The sequence below is a fragment of the Gallinula chloropus genome, assembly GCF_964237585.1.
Source record: "Gallinula chloropus genome assembly, chromosome: 1".
Lineage (NCBI taxonomy): Eukaryota > Metazoa > Chordata > Aves > Gruiformes > Rallidae > Gallinula > Gallinula chloropus.
Genome location: NC_140085.1, coordinates 140,846,288 through 140,867,655, shown reverse-complemented (window position 1 = coordinate 140,867,655; position 21,368 = coordinate 140,846,288). Strand labels below are relative to the sequence as shown.

The 21,368-nt window shown below is 42.7% G+C and overlaps 1 protein-coding gene across 1 annotated transcript in view; it reads left to right on the top strand.

Annotated features, from left to right (window-relative positions):
* Nucleotides 1-21,368, top strand: part of LOC311189564 (cohesin subunit SA-2-like) — a 66,498-nt gene that overhangs the window by 38,642 nt on the left and 6,488 nt on the right. The window contains exons 13-28 of the mRNA XM_084261236.1: nucleotides 1,470-1,577; nucleotides 3,528-3,636; nucleotides 4,497-4,611; nucleotides 5,491-5,594; nucleotides 6,051-6,143; nucleotides 6,229-6,318; nucleotides 7,328-7,531; nucleotides 9,003-9,079; nucleotides 10,483-10,570; nucleotides 11,527-11,604; nucleotides 13,692-13,781; nucleotides 14,493-14,661; nucleotides 16,442-16,593; nucleotides 17,426-17,527; nucleotides 18,794-18,948; nucleotides 19,042-19,170. Coding sequence (XP_084117362.1) covers nucleotides 1,470-1,577; nucleotides 3,528-3,636; nucleotides 4,497-4,611; nucleotides 5,491-5,594; nucleotides 6,051-6,143; nucleotides 6,229-6,318; nucleotides 7,328-7,531; nucleotides 9,003-9,079; nucleotides 10,483-10,570; nucleotides 11,527-11,604; nucleotides 13,692-13,781; nucleotides 14,493-14,661; nucleotides 16,442-16,593; nucleotides 17,426-17,527; nucleotides 18,794-18,948; nucleotides 19,042-19,170 — 1,863 coding nt within the window. The remainder of the gene's footprint in view (nucleotides 1-1,469; nucleotides 1,578-3,527; nucleotides 3,637-4,496; nucleotides 4,612-5,490; nucleotides 5,595-6,050; nucleotides 6,144-6,228; nucleotides 6,319-7,327; nucleotides 7,532-9,002; nucleotides 9,080-10,482; nucleotides 10,571-11,526; nucleotides 11,605-13,691; nucleotides 13,782-14,492; nucleotides 14,662-16,441; nucleotides 16,594-17,425; nucleotides 17,528-18,793; nucleotides 18,949-19,041; nucleotides 19,171-21,368) is intronic.

The window sequence follows — 21,368 nt, the reverse complement described above, 5'->3', positions numbered from 1 at the left end:
TGGCAGTATGAGGCAGGCACTTTGAAACTAGTCACAGAATCATTAGGTTGGAAAAGACCTTTGAGATCGAGTCCAACCATTCCTGTCCTATACTAAACCATATCCCTAAGTACCTCATCTACTCATCTTTTGAATACATCCAGGGTTGGTGATTCAGTTGCCTCCCAGGGCAGCCTGTTCCAATGCCTGATAGCCCTTTTGGTGAAGAACTTTTCCTTAATGTCTAATCCTAACCTGCCCTGTCCCAGTTTGAGACCATTCCCCTTCATCCTATCACCTGTCACCTGGGCAAAGAGACCAACACCTACTTCTCTACAGCCTCCTTTCGGGTAGTTGTAGGCAGTGATAAGGTCTCCCCTCAGCCTCCTCTTCTCCAGGCTAAAGAAGACCTCAATGTCTTTCTTGTAGTGAGGAGCCTAGAACTGGACCCAGTACTCAATGTGTGGCCTCACCAGTGCCAAGTACAAAAGCACAATCACCTCCCTGGACCTGCTGGCCACGCTGTTTCTGATACAAGCCAAGATGCCATCAGCCTTCTTGCCCCCTGGGCACACTGCTGGCTCATATTCAGGCAGCTTTCTATCCACACTTCGCCAAGCCTGTAGCTCTACACAGGGTTGTTATGTCCCCTGTGCAGGACTTTGCACTTGGCCTTGTTGAGCCTCATCCTTTTGGTCTCATCCCATCAATCCAGCCTGTTCAGATCCCACTGAAGAGCCTCCCTACCTTCAAGTAGATCGACATGCCCTCCCAGCTTAGTGTTGTCCTTGCTTTGGGCTTCATTCCTTCTGATACATCTTTGGAGGGTTAATCATCCTTGATGTTTCAGTTTCCTCCTTGTAAAGTGCTGGTGTAAAGTGCTGACACTAATACCGTTTCTACCTCTCACACGGTGTTCTAGGCTTACTTGTTGGCTAGTGGTATTTTCAAGATGTGTAGCTGACTGAAAACAAGCCCGTGACTTTGAGTGTGTTTCTGCAGATAGGTCACAGTCAAAAGCATGCTATTAAGAATGTGTTTTAATTTCTTGTTTACATGTGAATGCATCAGCCTAGTGTAGTAGAATATAGGTTGTAATAAATAATTTAAAAAGAGTTTGTGCTGCAAAATGAAAGCTTTTTCTCATTTATTATCCACTGTAGTGAATATCTAAGCACAAAGTAGAGCCATGATTTTCCTCTTTTGTTGCTATTACTCTCTTTACTGTGACCACTAATCAGCCTTAATTATACTTTAAAGTTTATGTCCATGCAGTGAGCCTGATTCACCATGGCTTGGACAGCCCTCTGTTTCTTTGCAAACTGAGAAAAAGAATGCTGCTGCTTTTGTTTGGTAGCATTTAGAGACACCAAAAATTCAGCTGTGGTAACAGGTTGCACAGCTATGGAGAATCAGGTCTCACACCCGCTGGGCATAACACAACACCCTTTGCAGACAAACCTGACCTGTAACTTGTTGTTTCTGCCCAGGAGCTGTGAGGATGTGCTGTCGGCTGCGGACTGTGAAACGCTGTACCAGTTTGTTTATACCACACACCGTCCCCTCGCAGCAGCAGCTGGGGAATTCCTGTACAGAAGGTAACTCTGCCTGCCTGCCTGCTGCTTGCATGTTCTCATTTGTTTCAGAGCAAAGGTCGATTTATTTAAGAGGGACATTAAGCATTCGTTCTTCTGCTGGGACTGTGTACCACGATGAGAGTAGATGTCCCTTCCTCTGCCCAATCAGAAGAGAAGTGCTGCCTGGGGGTAATAGCTTCCCTGGCACGATACACATGGGGAAAAGTTGCAGGACTAACGTAGAGAAGATAAAGCAACTGACGGATCTGCAGATGCCATCCTATGTTGAGAGCACACCTCCTTTCTTTCTACTTACTTTTCCTGTTGCTTTGCTGCTTACAAGCTAATTCATCACCTGGCATCTGCTGGATTGCCATAGCTTTGGTGATTAATCACAAAAACGGCCTCCTCTTCTCCCTTTGGAAGTTGCCTTATACATTGTAAAGGCTTTGAATAATGAGGGATGCAGCAGATTAAAAAGCCCTCCCAATTTTCTGTCAGGTTAATGAAGTACAGGGTTTATCTTCCCCAGGAGTAACTCTTATAAATGGGCTTCTTATAACAATGGTTGCATGATGTGAATGGAGTTGGCGTGCTAAAAAGCAAAGAAATAAATATTCTGTCTCTGTGGTTCAGAGAAATAATTTTGTCTTACAAAGAGGAATGAAAATAAAAATATGTTGGCAGGACTTTTATGGGGAAAAAATCAGAAATAATAATGATTTGTGTTTCTCACATGTGCAAAATCTCCTCCTAGCTGTCTCTTCCTATCTGGCTGAACTGCTGAGATTCTGGGGTTTGTGGAGCCAAGTCCAACAGAGAGACAAATGAAGATAAATTTCTGTTTTGATGAGTCTTCTATCACATCTGTTCATCTTACTTAGTCTTTTGTGTTGGTCCTAATATTCTATCATAAATCAGACGTTTCTCCTCTCAGAGCACTGCTGCTGTTTGCCATTAAAGTGATTGCCCTGATAACTTCACCTTTTCTACCCAGCTTCCCAGTCCGGTGGGGACACTTTGACCCTGTAAACCTCATCCTTGTTCTCCCAGTTCTTCTCTATGCACTTTTGCCAGTATAGAAATAGTTGTTCTATTGTGTTTGAGATGTTAGTGAGTAGTTTCTCTACTCATACTGGTAGAAGTTTTAGTGTAAATGTTTATGCTTTCTTTCCCCTGCTTCTTCTTGGGTTCCATGAAATCTCCTTAATGGCTGCATTTTTAACTGAGGTTGCTTACTTAGCTGGCCTAAATTATACAAGCAGAAGCAACTTCTGAAAGTATAAGCTTTCATTGACATTGAGTAGTGTGGTCCTGCTCTTAAATCCAAGTCTTTTGGGCCTTCCACTAATCTGGGGAGATGGTTTTCCTGTGTTCATCTTGGGCTTAGCACCTTCTGTGAGCAGTGCAGCCATGCTTTTTTGGCTATAGAGGGAAATGGAAATTAAAGTGTCATCTTGTGCTTCATAGTTCAGACAGAAGAGGAAGAACAGATTTTTCCACCGTATTTGTGGAGTAAATTGCCTCTCACAAAATACTATGCTTTCTTTAAGAAGTTTGAGTTCCAGAATGTACCGTGATGCGAACGATGGTCACATTGCAAGACCTCTACTCTGTTGTGAAGGTTTAAATTCAGCCTGGAGCAAGACCCTTTTCAAGCATGAGCAAATACCTACCTCATTACATGTTCAATGCTGTGGAATCTCCATCTGTTGTCCAGAAAGCTGGCAGGGTACCTGTGAAACTGTCAGAAATGGTTTCTGCATCCAAAGGGGTAGCAGATCGCTCATAGTGGAAAACAATCTAATCTCATTTTCTTTCATCTGATAAAAAAGTCTAATGTGATTTGGAGTAAATAAGTAGACAGAAGAAATAGAATCCTTGGGATCTGGACAGAATTAGTGTTACATTAGCAAGTGGGCAAAAAGGATTATGTGGCAAAACTGGACTGACTTCCTTTTATGTTGGCAGGCTGCTTAGTCATGAGGGAGAAGAAGAAGTTGAACGCAAAGGAGGAGGGAAGTTTGGGGCGAGTACTGACCAGTTGAAAAGATTAATACAGTTTTTCCTGGAGAGTAAGGTGAGGAGAATGGTCCCTGCAGTAATTCTTTTAAACCTGGTGTTGCATGTCAAATCAATTTTTGGCTTCCTTTTGAAAGCTATTTCTGGTGGTGAGCTCTGAAATGTTTGGTGTTTGGGATGCTGTTGCTCTTTAGGATGAGTTTTTAATGAAGACATTCCTGCTTTGTTGTATTAAAACTAATTTAAAACCATGCTAAGGGAAAGAATCAGTGCTGAAACAGCTTCTGAAAAACAACATGAAAGACTATAAAGGGTGGTGAGGGTTTTTTGGTACGTGTCTGTGATTTCTGCCAGCAGATACAAGTTGCTGCACCATGGCTCTATTCTGACTAGGAGCTGCATAGTTTCTTGCTGAGAGTTTTATCAGCTTAGGTGCTGTACTTCACTGTTTGGCTTTTGCAGGGGTGCAGACCTGTGCCTGGCCAAAGTGTCTCAGGCATGGCAGTTTTGAGTCTTTCTGCAGAATATTTTGCACACAGTGCTTGAAATGTTGACTTGTTTCTGGTCCCAAGGTTGGATTTTTAGTTATTAATGATCAGCAATATAAAAGCAATACAGAAGCTAGTTTTAGAAAACTCGCTGAAGTGACAAAGGAAGGTATTCTAAAAAGAGAGAAAAATAAGCTTTTTTCCCCTCCTTTTCCCACTTTTCTTCCCTACTTTCCTGCTTTGTATTAGATTGAAGACCTGGTGATTAAATGTTTGTTAGCCTCAAACTAAATATGTGGGAATACTGTGCATGAATATATGTGTGAATGACAAAGCTTCGTAGTGGAAAGAAAAGGGCAGAGGAAGGTATGAAGCTGTGTTTCCTTTAATTGTGCATTTGCTTCTATAAGCTTGTGTTTTTAATCCCTAGCTACACAAACATGTTGTATACCTCGTAGACAGCTTGTGGGATGGGGCAGGCACGTTCCTGAAGGACTGGGAGTGCATGACCACTCTTCTGTTAAAAAATGCTGAAGATGGAGAAGGTGGGTAAGCAAAGAGCTTCGTTTTGCCTGAGTTAATGTTTTGATACTTTTGTTTTTTTGAGCTTTGCCTTCGGGTTGTTCAGGATCATTCTGTATTGTAATACCCTTTGATCCTGAATTGTGTTCCCCAAGGGCAACAAAACAGAGGCAACTCAGTGTATTGCAACTGTGGTATTTGTATCAAGATAATTGTTTTATTCAGCATTCTGTGTTTATATAGTGTTAGTTAGAAGCTTTGCAGGAATAGTTGCATAACTAAGCCCTAACGCTAACGCTTCTGCAGCAGTCCCTTGTTTTGTTTGATTGTCCTTGTTTGGTTGTCTGAAACTTAGGAATCTAAAACAATTAACTGATTGAAGTGCAGCATTGTCGGGCTGTTGTCCACGCCTGAAAAGAGTATGTGCTGAGTTCACAGACCTCTCAACACGCTAGAGGATGGGCTTTCGTAGAAGTATTTTCAAGTGAACTTAAATAATAGTTGTGGGAGAACCAGAGGTGCTTGTGTGATTGAAATCGGAGCTTGTAGACCCAGGATATAAAGCATTTGGGTACTCAAATAAGCAGGTTTGTCCTAAATGATGTAGATAGCAGTCAGTAGGAGCAGGCCTTGTGAAAGTTCCCCATGCTTTTTGGAGCATACCTGCCCTAAAAAGTTCAGCCATGAGAGGAATAATTGCTTTTGTATTCCATAAATGTAGAAAATCATTTTCTTCAGATGAAACCAGTCACTCTCTAGGTGTTTATTTAGCAACACTGCATCTTTCTTTCTGTAGTGTCCTTCCACAGTTGCTCAGATAAATGAGTAGGCTTTACTTTAGCTGTTGCTGCATCTTCATTTTTCTTTTGTGTAATGCTGAAAGGAGACTGATTTACTTACAGCGCTGAGTGATGCCTATGAAAGTGCTCTCATTGAAATTATCCTCGCGACGGTTAGAGAAGCAGCTGAAGGTCATCCTCCAGTGAGCAGAGGTGCAGCCAAAAAAGTCAGTGCTTCTTAGTCTTATTTATTGTCCTGTAATTGCATTCTCTTTGCATTATGTACTTTGTCAGGCAGTGTGTTCCTGGTGGTAGATACATCTTGGGAAATTATTTGGCTTATTTTTATGAAATGACATGGTGTCTTTTGACCCCTAGATGTTATTGGTAGTAGATGTTGAAGGAGATGAGCATTAGAGGAAAGCCAGTTGAAGCATGTTATTGACAAATGGTGGGCATTTCATCCACAAGATATAGCTGTTCAGCGATTTGCATCTAATTTAAGGTTAACAAAAAAATAAAAAAGCATTTGGTTAAAGCATCTGGTTCTCTCCATGGAAAAGTGTCTTTATCTTAGCTCGAGATGCTTTAGACAAAGGCATGTGAGTTCACCTTGGGTTACATGTAAAATTCCAGTTGAATGTGAGGGGTTTTATAATTGAAACAAAATGGTTTATCTGCAGATTCTGTCAGTGAAAGAGAAGAAAATACAATTGGAAGATTGTACCAAAATTACTGAACACTTCATTATGGTGCTTCCTCAGCTCTTGGCAAAGGTAACTAACAGCTGCTCTGTGAATGCATGTTAAATATTTCATTAGCATTCCTGCAGTGTACTTATATCCTGTTTTTTCTCCACAGTATTCAACAGATGCACAAAAAGTGGCAAATCTTCTGCAGATTCCCCAGTATTATGATTTAGATGTTTACAGTACGGGACACCTAGAGAAGGTGAATAGAAATTGGGGTAGTCAGTTCATGTGGAACGTACTCAATTTATGTGACAGGGTACAGAGTTTAGTGTTACTTGGGACAAGCTGGGGACTGGTGAAATAGAAAGAAATGGCCTCATACCTTGAGGAAGGTGGTCTTGTTGAGGCTGTACTTTTTAACTTGGGTCTGCCAAGTAAAAGCCTTAGTGTTTGTCAGCTGTGAAATGCTGTGACTAGCCCTGGCAGATAAAGATTTGTGGTTTCATGTAGTAGGCCTGGCTCTGGGGTTTTTTGTTGTTGGGTGGGTTATGCCATGTGTCCAAGCTGGTGCCTCCCAGGAGTTTACTACAGAATAGGCTTCATTCTCCTTGAAGACTTGACTCCCAGCTGCTGAGGAATGATCATAACTGAAAGATAAGACTGGAGATAGTGTATCTGCTGATGGGAGAGGGATGGTCAGAAATGGATAGATGGAATCCTTTAAATAGTGTAATGTATTCTTAAGCAGAGCTGTTTACAGGGAGGTAATGCTAGGCGAACACTCCTAGGTTAATTTCAGCACAAAATGTTAACTGGAAGAGAGAGAGTCAGCAGAAGGACAGAAGTTACCTCCTCTCACTAAGACCTCAGTTGCTGACATGATCTGAAATGTCCTCTGCTGCTGAGGGAGGCAGCTTCCATTGTTTGGAGACACACCAGTCCTTTAGAAAGACATTTTTTGTTCCCTACCTTTGTCTTTACTTTTAAGCGGTGCTAAATACATATGGCTAAAGTAGAACTTAAACCAGTTGCTTCATTCTTTAGGAAGATCCAGAGATGATAGTAATAATAATAATAATGAAAAAGAGCTATAAACACAGGAAAAAAAAAGGTTGTATGCTCTAATCCTGCACCTTTTATCCTTTGACTGGTGTTTATTTTGTGGTGATTGTATGACCTGTAGAGATAGATGGGCCTGGGGAAATGTATCTAAAGCATTAGTGGACTTCTGTACAATTTACCTATAATGCCCCTTTTATCACTTCCAGCATTTGGATGCTTTGCTGAGAGAGGTAAAAGACATTGTGGCCAAACACTCTGACGTAGCTGTTCTTGAGGCTTCCTCCAGGACTTACTGTGTCCTCTGCAATGAAGAAATTGCCATCTACAGCCAAGTAGACCGTGCCCGAACTCAGCTGATAGATGAGTTGATGGAACGGCTTAACCAGCTACTAGATAGCTTCTGGCAAAAGGTGAGTTTGACTCATTGTGGAGACAAACAGACTGGTTCCCTATGAAAAAAGAAGACAAAGGAAATTGAGGGGCATATGAAACTCTTCTTTGCCTGATGCTTCTTTGCTTGAGGGGGATGGAGCTTTCAAAGATGGGTTTGCGCCTCTGAAAAGATCGATTGTTTACTCTGTAGTGAAGTGGATGTACTTTGGCAGGAATAGAGTGGGGAGAATAATAAACAAGACAGTCCACACCAGCACCAGGTCATTTCATGTCTTCTGAATATTCTCCACCCGGGCTCCATACTTGCTTAATGGTAGCTCTGTTACTGTGCCAAAGGTACTATGTGCAAGATCGGCTAAGAAGTGCTGTGGATCTATAGGTGATGAGACTGTTCCCCAAAGGGTATAGTTCTGTACTTCAACATACATGTTTGCAGGATGCCCTTTGTGCTCCCACTTTGGCTGTAGAGATAGAGCTAGGAGAAAAAAAACACTGCAAAACAGACCCAGCAGTCTTTAAAGCCGATTGTATAGCTTTGGGGTTTTTGAAGTGACGACTTTCCCCTTGAAGGGGGACTGCTGAGTCTCCCTCAAAGTTTTTCATTAGTTGTAAAAAGCAGAAACAGCTGGTGGTGATATGAATAGCTTGCTGGCTGGGCTGAACAACAGAAGCCCGCAGCTGATCTGATCAACTGTGCCGTCACGAACAGGTGTCGTGCCGTGGTATGGGAGTTCACACGGGCGGGTTTTTATTGGGCTCTGGGATGTTGTAAAACGTGTCGAGCCAAAAACTCCCCTAACCTTAGATTGGGTTTATTTTGTTGGTCTTAAATAGATATCTATGTCAATGTGGGAGAATGTGTACTTATGAGGAACAAGAAAAGTGTTAGACCAGAGATTCTTCAACTCCTTCGTTCTGTGATCCATGTCTAAATAAAGAGATTTCTCCTGGAACCCCTCCCTTCTAATTCCTGGTTGTATATACCATCTCCCATAATCACATAGTATACTTGTGGAAACTACAGCAATTGCATCTATGGGAAAGTATTTAATATATTTTTAGCTATCTTTGAATGCGATCTGGCAGCTGGAAGCAAGGAGAGTCAGCACCATGTGAACAGTTAGCTTTCCAGAGATCCCTCACAACTGTGTGAGGGACCATGAATGGCCTGTGTGTCTCAGGGTTAGCACTTCTGCATTAGCCTAATTGCTGGTTTTCACCCTGTGTTAGCAATACTGCAGTCTGGGGAGGCTGCTGTGGGTTTGCTGATGGCAGGGACATGTTCTTACATAAAACTTCTTTGCAGTCAACACGTTGTTTTCTTTTTACTCTAGAGAAAGACAACATGAGTAGCATAGTTAAAGGTGAAGGGACTGGGGAGGGCTGGAGGAGAGTAATTCAAGCTTGTGGGTTTGCTGGGAAGAGAACACTGCAGTTAACCTTGCCCCACACTAATTTCTTTCTCTTTCCCAAACTCTCATGATTTAGGAAGAAGGAGTTTGTATGGATTCAGGAGAAATTACCCAGATGCATTCTGCTTTGAGAAGAGTAGCAGCTTTCCATAAGTGAGATGGATGTTTACACAGTTTACTTCATTTTATATTTAAATGTTAACTGAACAGATCCAAAGCAAGAGTTACTCTGTTTGTTGGGTTTAACAAGACTTTTCCACAAGAGAATGAAAATGATCCCTATGAGATGTTGTTGTGGTTTAACCCATCATAGAGCTAAACCAACCACACAGCCCTTCACTGAGTCCCCCTGCCAACCTCCAGTGGGATGGGGGAGAGTCGAAAGAAAGGGAAAACATGTTGTTTGAGATAAAGATGGTTTAATAGGATAGAAAAGGAAGATAATAACAACAACGATGATAGCAGTAAAAGAATATACAAAACAAGTGATGCATACCACAGTTGTTCACCAGCTGAAGCTGAAGATCAGCTAGTCCTGAGCTGCGCTGCCTCCTGGCCAACCCCCCAGTTATATACTGAGCATGATGTCATATGGTGTAGAATATCCCTCTGTCCAGTCTGGTCACTTGTCTTGGCTGTGTCCCCTCCCAGCTTCTTGGGCACTCCCAGCTTTCTCTTTGTCAGGGCAGCATGAGAAGTTGAAAAGTCCCTGACTGCTTGGCAACAGCTAAAACATCAGTGTGTTATTAGCACTGCTGCCATCCTAACCCCCAAACACGGCACTGCCCCAGCTGCTAGGAAGGAAATCAACTCTGTTCCTGCTGAAACTAGGATGGAGGTGCTGCAAGGTTTAGTTTCTTCTTAACACAACTGTACTCTTGGATATGAAATTATTTTTGAACTCATTACTGAGCTTGGAGAGTCAGCACTAATGTGGCTAAGAAATGTGTGCTACAAAGTTGGGATGTCAGAGGGGACAAAAAGAACCTGTCTGTGGTGCCTTCCTCCTAGCTGGATGCTTTTGCACAGCCTTGTTGTCAAAACTGGTGGTCAGTCTGAAGAGGGTATAGTGAATGCAGTCTTTTTTCTTAGCAGATGTAATCTGCTTTGTGTGCTTTAGTTTATTTGATCTTATTTTGTTAAAAGATGGATTTCTCAGAAACCTGGTTCTCCAGTGTTCACCAAGTAGATTATCACGCAAGATAGTAGAGGGTGTGGGAGTTGGGCTGCCTTCTCAGTGTGTCCTTTACCTGTTCTGCATGCCAAGGCTGCTCTGTTTTTGCAAAGAGAAGTCTAACAGTGAGTTGTGAACACCTGGGTATTAGATGCACTCTTTCAAAGCAGGGTGAGGAAATTGCTCTGTAGATTTTTTTGGGCACTTAGTGTGGTGAGAGAATAGGAAAAGGTATAGAGTTCAAGCTACTCTTTCTTCTCCTTGTGACACTGCAGCGTGGTAGTAATGCAGATGAAGGCAAAAATAGGATACATTTAAGCTGTTTGGTTGGGTGAGGTTTCAGTTCTTACTTAGTGTATCACTGTTTGTTTTTAATTTGCAGTGCCCATGATCTCACAAAGTGGAATCTCTATGACAAGACCTTAAAGTTGCTGGTATTTGAAATGGAGCATGGGAGCTTGCCTGTTCTGGTGGGTGGTTAATATTTAACATTGAAAGAGGTTTTTCTTGTGAAAAGCAGGAAAATTAGGAAATTTTTAATAATCTTATATATCAGTGCCTATGAGGCAGGAAGATATTGTTTCCATTTCTCAGTCTGGGAAACTGAGGATGTCTTTGGTATAATGTTACTGGAATTGGTAAATTCATGCTATGGATTAATTTATTTTGGATATTGTCCAAAGCTGTGCTGGAATAATCATCTGACATCTGGACTGATCCTACTTCCCACTGATTGCACAGTCTTGCTCTCAGTACCTAGGAAATTGGTAAGACTGTGAAGAGCCTCATATAGGTGGTGTGAAGTCAGAAATTGGAATACTTTGGAGCAGATGCTTGCAGAATGACTCTGGGTGAAGATGGTTTGTAATTACCACTTGTATCCACTGCAGCCTTTTGGTTGCCTGGGTTGCCTCAACTCAAACATCTTTGTGCCAAGATAGAGGTATATGCTGGGGTTATGAGGTGAGGTACTCTAGCAGTCATGGATGTTAATCAGCCTCCATTTGAGGCTTGCAGCCAGTGGGTAGAGGTGAGCTCCTTTAGATGAAGCATCAGGGCACCAAGGATTGTCTCCTGCTCTGAATTACCCTCTGGAGGAGAATGCCTTTCACCTAAGACTGCAGAGAAATCCTAAGCTAATGTTCACCTCTGTGAACACCCGTTTCAGTACATCGTTACGTTCCACTGAACCTGTCCAGGTGTCAGAGTTCTGCAGAAGCAGCACCTGAGCAGTGAAGTTTCTCAGGAGACAACGTTTGCTTGTGTGCAAACCTGTTACCTTCACTTTGAGGGTCTGATTACTTTATGGTGCAGAAACGGTTGTGTGAGCAACATGCAGAATGTCAGGCTTGGATGCTCTGTTTAGGAGTAAACTGGTTACTGTTGAGCCTTTCATGTAAATAAAAGAGTGTGTTTTTATTTTCAGGTGATCCTGCCAGCTCTGCAGTGCACGTATTTTTCTCTCCTGTGGCAACTAGCAGCAGTTTCAGAAAATTCTCCCAAGGTTGGCCACTCTGCATAATTTTGAAACCCAGGGTTGTGCTTTTAGTTTAAGTTGCTTTTCTGTTGTCAGATTGCCAGAAAAGTCAACCTTTCTCAATAAGGTATTTTGTGTGTTTTCTTGAGGAAACCAAACTGAGTTGAGACGTTTTCTCTCTGTTTTGCCTTCTTTTTTTTTAAAGAAGTGTTTATGCTTTTTCAGTCTGCAAGAGAGTAAGTGAACAATGGTTCATGTCTATTTTTACAGCAAAACATGTGCATCAAATTCCTGGGGCTTGATGGAGATAAGGCACTTGTTCCACTGCCAAACAATTTGTTGTTTTCTTGGTTTAAGCAACAAAGAATATTCAGTGAAAACTCCAGGAAGTCCTGTTACTTTTGTTTTGTTTTTATTTTCTCTTTTACTTATATATTTTTGGGCAAAAAGGAGGAAAGTGATAATTTTCTCATCGGCTCACTACTCGCTTTCTTAGCGGGTTTTATATAGTGCCAAGCTCTGGCAGGTGTTTCAGAAGACAGTCTAGTTTAAGACACCAGAGAGGAAAACTCGTTTATGCTCTGGTTCCTGTGTGAAAGTTGACCCATGCAACTCCTCTTTATGGGTGATTTCTGAGTACACTGGGTGCTGCTGCTTCTGTCATTCTGTCCTCTTCCCTGGGTGCTCCTGAGTGTACAGAACAGGAGGCTGACACGGGCATTTGTTTTGTGTGAGAAATGCTAGCTGGGAGGTTACCCCGTTTGGTGACTGAATCACTGTCTATTCCCGTCCCGTTCCATTCCTGTGTGGCTGTCCACATCTCTCACTGCTCTCAGAGTTCTCCCTTTCAGTCCGGACGTGGTTAGCTTGACTGATAATGGGGCAGCACATTTTATAATTTGGTCTTTGATGTGGGAGCAGATTTTGGTTGGAAGCACCAATCAAACCAAGCATAGCCAACGGTATGGTCCACTCTGTAGGGAAAAGTCTGGATGTTGTCAGAGAAAGAAGTTCCAAGAGTGAAAAAGAGCATTTCCTGGACAGCAACTCTTGGACCATTTCTTCCCTCCCCTCCTCCCCCAGTGGTCTGCTGCTTCTCAGCACGCCCGGGGATGGATCCCCTTTGTTACAAAGATACAGTCGCAGAGCATGAAACCCAGCCCTCCTGCCAAGGGCATTCCTCTTCTGTTGACTGGTCAGCGCTCAGTGCAGTGTGACAGCTGGGAGCTGCTGAAGGATCAGCAAGTCTTTCATGTGGCTGTGGGCAAGCCAGATAGTTTCCCTTGCTGGCTTCATCTTAACAAATAGAGGTGCCCACGTTTCTGAGTGCAAAAGTTGAGCGTGGGGTTAACCTGCGTTCCTTTTGTAGTCAGCGGGGAGAGAAGAGCCACCCCAGCAGGCAGCTCGTGTTGAAATTTACATGGAACAGATGACTCTGCTTCTGATTCTAAGGTGGAAATCCTTATCCCTGCTCTAAAAGGATAAGATGAAGTGAGTAAGTGAATAGAATCATAGAATCACAGAATCATAGACTGGTCTGGGTTGGAAGGGACCCCAAGGATCACAGAGTTCCAACCCCTCTGCCACAGGCAGGGACACCAAGCTCTAGGCCTGGGTCTACAGAAGGGCCCCATCCAACCTGGCCTTGAATGCCTCCAGGGACAAGGCACCTACCACCTCTCTGGGCAGCCTGTTCCAGCACCTCACCACTCTCTGTAAAAAAAAATCAGGGCTGCTCATCCTACAGCTGGAGAAACAAAGAATTTGTGACTTGCTGCATACCACTAGCCTCAGCAAGTGCAACAGATACACGTGTCCTTCTAGTATCTGACACATTTCTGCACCAGAATGGTGTGGGGAAGCATATATTTTTCTGGATTAACCTGTCTATCCCAGGTACTATGGCTGAAAACAAGACATGGCTTTAAATTTGTTCATAGCTAGCAAGCTGTTGCTACTGTGAGATGTCAGCTTCCTCCATCATGTCATCAGCTGTGCTGTCTTAAATGAGTAATACCTGCAGAAGAAAGATGCAACTGTTGTTTGTTCTGTAATTATGGAATCCTGGTCTCTAACATTTTTCCTGTCACTTTTCCTAAATATGTTTTTAGGAGACTCTTTTTGCACTAAGGAAAGAGCTGAGACATTTCAGTCAGATCTGTGTGAGCTTCCTCCACCACAAGGAAAAAGATGTAAGAGAAAAGGTTTGTATTTCTCTGTCATTTCCCTGGAGTTCGTGCACAGCCTTCCTTTTAAATGCCTGCCTTTCCTTTCATACCAGTATTGCCTTCTACTGATTTTTGCTGGTCTTTGGTCTCTTTGCAGAGGAGTAACTCTTCTAAAACAGCCCTCAACTATTAATTTTAAAGGAAAATTAAAGCTGCATTAGTTAAAATGCTACAAAAATTGGTGCACAGACATGTGTCTGGGTAGCTCCATCTGCAGAACCGAGGCCTGAATCTGGCTGACTCAGTTTGTCAGTTGATAATTGTTGTGTTTTCTGATTAGACCAATTGATGTACTGGCTGCTATCATTGCTTTATTAATGCCTTGCTAGGAATGTTACTTAAGAAATTTTTAAAATGGAGAAATTGTCCAGTGATTCATATGTTAAAAGAGAGAGATTCTTGCATAACAGAGCTCCTCCTCCTTTCTGGGGAAGTTTGGAGAACTTCAGGTGGTGTTCATGCATGATACTTATATACTTACATATACTGTATCCCAAGGTGCACGTTCTGGAAGGGCTTAGCTGTGGCATTTCACCACACATTGGGATAAAACAGAAATGTTGTGGGAAAAAGGTGGGATAGAAGCTACATGGTGACTTGTGGTGTTTGATGATGACACAAAGCGGAGTTGGCTTGAGAACTACCATGGTCTCTGAATCCTTCTTTGGCTTTGTTTGCTTGGCACAGGCCTTCATGATACTCTGTGACTGGTTGCTGATTTTAAGTCATCAGGATTCAAATAACAATGAAGAGGCAGTTGGACTTCTACATTATCTACCTAGCACATCACTTCAGGAGAAACTGCTTTTGTTTATCCAGGAACATGTTTTCGTGGAGGAAGAAGAGGGAAGCGAAGGTTAGACATGTTCATCACCACTTGTGCTGCCATTTGTAATCTGTGCTGAATGTATCAGGAAAAGGGGGTGATCTTCTTTCAGGGTGTTTTTTGTTTGTTTGTTTTATGGTTGGGCCCCTTTTCAAAAAAGTGTCTGCCCTTTTACTCACTGATCTGTCCCCACTGTGGATCAAACACTGGAAACAACTGCCAATTTACTGGTAGGATGAAAAGGGCTGATAGGATGGGTGAGAATGTGGAAGTATTCACTAGGCTGACTTAGGTGGTACAGATGATGGTGCTGGAGGAAGGCTTTGCAGTGTTACAGTGTGACTGTCAGTGCATGGAGGCTTCTGAGCTGTCACAGTAAACGACTACTGGGTTTTGATTTGGGCTGTGGGGCGCAGATTTAGTGGGAAATAGTCCTTGTTGCTCTGTCTTTCTCAGACACTTTCAGCTGCCATATTGAGGCTGGTTTCTTTTGGGAGTGTTTTGAAAATAGAATGTTAGTTTGTTGTGGGGTTTGAGGTCAAGTTCAACTGTCAGGCTTTGAAAAACCAAGCACTGTTCTAGATTATTGTGTAAAGCTCTGGTCCTTCAGATGTTCAGATGGGGTGCTGTGTTCAGTTGTGGGCACCACACTTCTTCGAGTCACAGGTAAGAAGAGATGGGCCTAAATTGCAACAGAGAGATAGTAGAAGAGAATCCCTCTTGCTAAATGTAGAGATACAATAGAAAAGATTACTCAAGTAGGTTGTAGCATCCTAGTCGTGGGACTAGGATTTGAAGCAGGTTATGTTTCAGGTTGCCTGTGTCATGTCTCTGAAGCTGATCCTGTTTAAGGTTGGATGGCCATTTTGTATGATGCTTTCAATTCTTCAGTTCTCCCTGCAAAGGATCCCTTTCGTCCCCTTGTCGGCTCCTTCCTGCAGGAGTGACTTTGTCACGCTATGGGTGTACTTGTCTGTGTGCACAGCTGGCAGGTCTAATTTGCAGATACTTCTGATCTGTCACTTCCTTTTTATTTGTTTCCAGGCCCACAGTTGTGTTGGAAGCAGAAACCATCCACATCAAAATCATAGGTCAGAGACCAAAGCCTTTTGTCAGCTGATAGATTACACTCACAGCAGGAAAGAGTGTATCTCAGCTCTCCTCTTGCAGAAAGCCCTCCCCAAGCACCCTTCTAGTTGTGCTGGAAGAGTCTGAGGAGTATTTGTTTTCCACAAGTTATACAGCAAGTAATTAACCCATGTTCCAGAGGCTTGATATGTTCTTAATGATACAAGATGACTTTTTCCTTCATTCTTGTTGATTACCACTTGGAGAGTTTCATCTGGGCTCTTCTTTTGTTGACTGTGTGTGGCAGCTTTTGTAGGGTTTCTGATGAGTTATGCCTTGGTTTCCTAGCATCTGTCTTACTCTAGGAAAAAGAAATGTGGTTGCAATTTGTCTGGTCTCCTCCATTTGGCGTGTTTGTGCCTTTTATTCTGCACTCTGTTTCTGTTCTGTAGCTGTGAGCAGCGTTGTACAAGGAGATTCTGACTAGTAGAAATGTGGAAGCCCTGTAAAGATCAGAGTAGAAAACTGGAAATAACTCGTTTTCACTGTCATCAGCTGCAAGCTTTGAAATGGAAATAAACCTCTGTGTTTGGATAGACACAGGAACCAGCGCTAGCATCTGGTGCTTAGCCTGTCAGCTGAACAGCTGAGCCTGTGCTGTGTGGATGAAAGTTGGTGATTCAAATTGAGATACCTTGAATGAAAGTAGTAGAACAAAGCTTCACTGCTTCTGTTTCCCTAGACCTGACAGAAGAGGAGGGGAGAAAGGAGGGAAGTTGCAGACTTGATGACTTGCACAAGAAGCGGAGTCTCCTTGCGGCGTATTGCAAGTTAATCGTGTATAACGTGGTGGAGATGGCTGCAGCTGCTGAGATCTATAAGCATTATGTGAAGGTAATGTTTTGGGTAAGGGGGCTTTCCCTAAGAGGGCATTTTAGTTTTGGAAAGTGACTTTGGTGTTTGTGGAAGATATGGGGTTAGTAGTGTTAGGGCTCAGCGTCCTTGTATCGTCACAAAAGGGCTATAAAACCAAGCAAGAGCAGGACAGATCTCTCCTCATTGCTCTGCAAAGGAACCTCACTGCAGACTAACTGAGAATTGCGTGGAGGGGAAGTCTGAACATCTGCTCTTCAACTCCTCCAGAGAGCCCATTGCAGAGAAGCAGTTTGTGGCTGGGAGAGGGTTTTAACTAGAGGTTCCCACATCGAAGCGGTCAGCTTGCTTCATAGAGCTCACACAGTCCATGTGGAGGTGACCCAGATTTCACGTGTGTCCCAGTGGTCAGACAACTGGTTGAGCCTCAGTCACTCTGAAGTGGATGTCAGGAGGGCTGAGAGGGGGCAGATTCACTGAGTCAGCTAACAGGACTTTGGAAATAACTTGACACGTTCACTCAACTTGTTCTTTACTCCACTGAGCCCAAGGCAAGCACTGGTTAAATACAGAAAACTCTTTATTGATCTCTCTTGAGGAGGCTTTGATCTTGTATTATAATAAATACTTTTAGTATAACTTTAATCCTCACATTATTCTTACAGGAACATCCCATTTCTTTACACATGAAATAATATAAAAAGTCCAGTTTTCATCTTTTAGCTTGAGTGTTCTGATATTGGAAGTGCTTCATGAACTTCTTGGGTCACATGAACACAGTCACATGTTTTATGTACTGCCAGTGCTAAAGAAGGGGAATGATAATTCTCATCTGTTGTGTTGCTATTAATAGAGCTACAGTGATTTTGGAGACATAATTAAAGAAATGCTAAGCAAGACGAGGCACAATAACAGAATTCAGAGTGCCAAGACACTGATTCTCTGTCTGCAGCAGGTAAGGATAAGATTAATGCAAAAGGCTTGGGTCTTTTATGACAGCTGTATTCATACTGGAGTATTTTCCCTACTTGCCATACTTAAATTCCTTAAAAAACCCAGTGGAAGCAATTGTTTCCTTGCCTGTACTGTCCATGTCTATGTTCGTTTCACATGCCATAGTTAAAATACCTTTCAAATCACTACATCAGTTTTAAGATGTAATTTTGCACACGATTTTTTGGTCTTCTTTTTAATCTTCAAATGCAGAGTGTGTTAGGATTGATGGGAGATTACAGAGTGTTTCCTGGGACGCATTGGTGTCTCCTAACAGAGGTTAGGGACCACATTCTGTCCTTTACGGACTGCCTCTATTCCTGTTGCATTCAAGGAGCTGCAGATGTCTCAGTGGCTGGCCAGCTCTAGTCCCCAGCATTAGCTGCCATTTCTTGGTGAAAGAGGGTTGCAGCTCTTCTGAAGGGTCTCACTGGCTGGGGCTTGCAGCTGCTTTTGCCAGCGCTGCCCATGACCACGAGCTGCTTTTACCTTGGAGTCGTGCTGTAAGCCACAGGGCAGCTCCTCCCAGGGGGTACTGATACATGAGCTTTGCTTATTTCACGCACATTGCCAGGGGCTTAGGTCTGTGAACTAGCCCCTGAAATCTGAGCTTAGATGAGGCTAAGCAGCATTTGGCTACATATATTTTGCTGACATAGTCAGGACTTTGTGTTTAGGTATCACATAGACAACAGGCCCTTTTTTGGCCTTTGCTTGACCTTGAAAGTTAACAGGTTCAAGGGAACAAGCTACCTCCATGTTGTGTTAGGAAGAAAAAACCCAAATTATGGTTAATTTGGCTTGAGACTTGCTTTTGGCCCAGCCTCACTCTCAGAGATTGGATACCGCTGCTGCCAAACTCGTTGCGGTATATCTGCGTTCTGATGGTCTCGAAGCCTCTCAGGCACATTACACCTGCTGAGCTTGATTCGGAAGTCCCAACAGGAGATGGGTTCAGTGGGGACAGCATCTTTAGGAATCAGTTGTCTGTGTGGACACAGAGGTTTTGACTGACTTGTTTCTGGTTTGTGCCTGTCGGTTGAGCACAGCAGTGTCCTTTGTGGCAGTTCCTTGCTGTCCTTCCAGTCCTGTGCTCCTGAAGCACAGTACTCACCTGCTCTTTAGCAAGGCTTCTGTCTGTGTAAGCTGTGCGTGGCTCTGGGTCCTCCTGGTGCTCTGCTTGCCTGTGGGATTACATCTGGTGGCTTACCCCAGACTTCTTTTGCAGCTGTTTCAGGCACACGTGGAAAGCCAAGACAGCGAGAGCAGTGTGGATTTCTCCTCTGCCTCCTTCACGGATATGAAAGAACTGGCTCGTCGCTTTTCACTCACGTTTGTCTGGGACCAGGTGAAATCAAGAGAATCTGTGGCTATGATACACAAGTATGTGCCACCTCACATCACTCTGTCCATCCTCATCGCTTTTGTTAATTGCAGGTTTATTACTCTGTTCTCTCTTTTTTTTTCTCCCCATAGGGAAGGGATTGAATTTGCTTTTCAAGGAGCTACGGGAGTAGGTGGAAAATGCCTGCCTCCTAACTTGAGCTTTCTGTTACTCATCATTGAATTTTCCAACAAGCTGCTAAAGCCTGACAAAAGATTGGTGTAAGTTAAGTTCTTGTACAATTTGTGTTTTGCATATCCCTGTACGCGGGACACTTGACATTCCATGTGGTACAAGTTGCTCAAGGGCTTTTCTGAGAACTTTTGGAATCAGTCTGCCCCTGAGGCTGTTAGTTTGGGACACACTTGTAGAATTCTGTAGTAGTAGTAATAATTTCAGGTTTTTTAAGGCATAGTTGTGGCCACGTGTGGAAATTCTTCTGAGGGGAAGACTGCCTTAACTTGGTTGGAAGAGATTTGCAGCTTGACTGGCTAGAGGAGTGCCAGGAATGCGCTTCTGAACAGAACAGAAAAGGAAAGCAGAAAAGGTTGAGAAAGAGGCAATGCCCAGATCATTATGAGCTTATTTATTCTACAGCTTCATGGCTGAACTGCTTGAGGTCTGTGGAATGTATTTGAAACAGAAATATACATGACATTATTCATAATGGGGATATTTTACCATTTACAGGAAAACATGCCCTGATGCTGTTGGGGTCCTATGCTTTACAGTGGTTTAAATATTTACATTTAATACTGTAAGAATCATAGACTTATTTTGGCATTATGGAGGATTATGCATCTGAACAGAGAGATGTATGGTTATGTCCTGTCCTAGTGAACCTGCTTTGGCAAGAGGGGCTTGGACTCCGTGATCTCTGGAGGTCCCTTCCAACCCCTACAATTCTGTGTCTCTTACTGCCTTCTTCACCTGCTGCAACTCCAGTCATTTTGGGGAAGGAAGGTAATGTTCTTCCTTCTATTTCACCTTCCTTCTGTTTGCTGCTTATTTTGGATCTAGATCTCTGCACTTGAGCCTTCTATTTAAAGTAAAGTAAAAACTTCTGCAAGATACATAACAGCTATTTGCATTTTCCTGAGAGCATGTATGAAGACGTTGGAATGTAAGATGAAACATTAAGACATATCTGCCTGTTTGAATTTCTGAGAAAATTGTTCCAGTACCTGGCAGGAAAAGTTACACTTTGGAGAAGAACTCAGCAGAAATGGAAAAAAAACCCAAACCAAACTGACCACTACATCTTGCTGAGCTCTGTGCAACTTGCTTGTCCCTGTGTCACTTGGTCTTAAACTGGAGGTTAACTTCTCCAGGGATTGTCAACCAGCTTTTATACACCAAGGGTGAAGAGTGGTAAAATGTCTACTCTCCTGTTACTTCACATGACAAATACAATTTGTTAATGATTACCAGCTACCCAGACAATGTATATTAAAAAAATGGACTCAAACCCAAAATGCAAAATGCAGACGAAAGATGTTTGACACATGCTGACTACAACCCCTGGTAGATCTAAAGTGGATCATCTATGAGTAGTGATGACTTCCCTTTCTGTTCCTGCATTTTTCTCAGAGATAACCTTTGGTTGGGTTGGGTTTTTTTTGAGAATTTCTGTACAATTCTGTCAGTGTTATGTGGATTTTAAAGAGCTGTTACCATCTGTGTGGCGACACTTGTGCAGTAAGCAGGTTTCAGTTAATCCATCATTTCATTTACCTCCATGGAGTAATTTTTAATTAAACAAGAGGGAAATATTGCATCATTAACATGGGCAGATTGAAAGCTAAATCCTGATGATTTTTTTTCCTAAGGCTATATTTAGCCTCTTGACTGGTGCATATATTCCAGAAGTATATTCCTGAATGTGTTAGATACATTCAGGTAGGTTCATTCAATGAAAACTTTTTTTGGAAGTCCATAACCTATCAGGGAATGCTCTTTGACTTCAGGCCTTACTGCTCTGGACCCTCCCACTGCTGCTGGGAACAAATGGAAAACAATAAAATTCACAAGGGGGGGAAATTGCAATTTTATCCACAACTGCATTCAGACTGTTTCTAGAGCAACAGCTTCTATTCTGGGAGGCCTAAAATGCCTTGCAGGGGCTGGAGATTATATTTCCTCTTAGAAATATTTAGGTTTAGCTCCATCATAAATTACTGGGTGGAATGTTTTAGGTCAACATGAACTTTCAGAAATAAGCATCTGGTTATTTTCATTTTTATTATTAATCATAGGATTGATGTCCGGGTCTGTACGCTAACACATGCAAAGGTACCTGTAACAGATGAGATACAGAATGTGGCCATTTGTTAGAAAGGAGAATATTTCAACACCCTCAGAGTACAGGGATTTTAACCTCCTCCCCCTAATTGCCCAGGCTGTAGCAGTAAAGTATCTG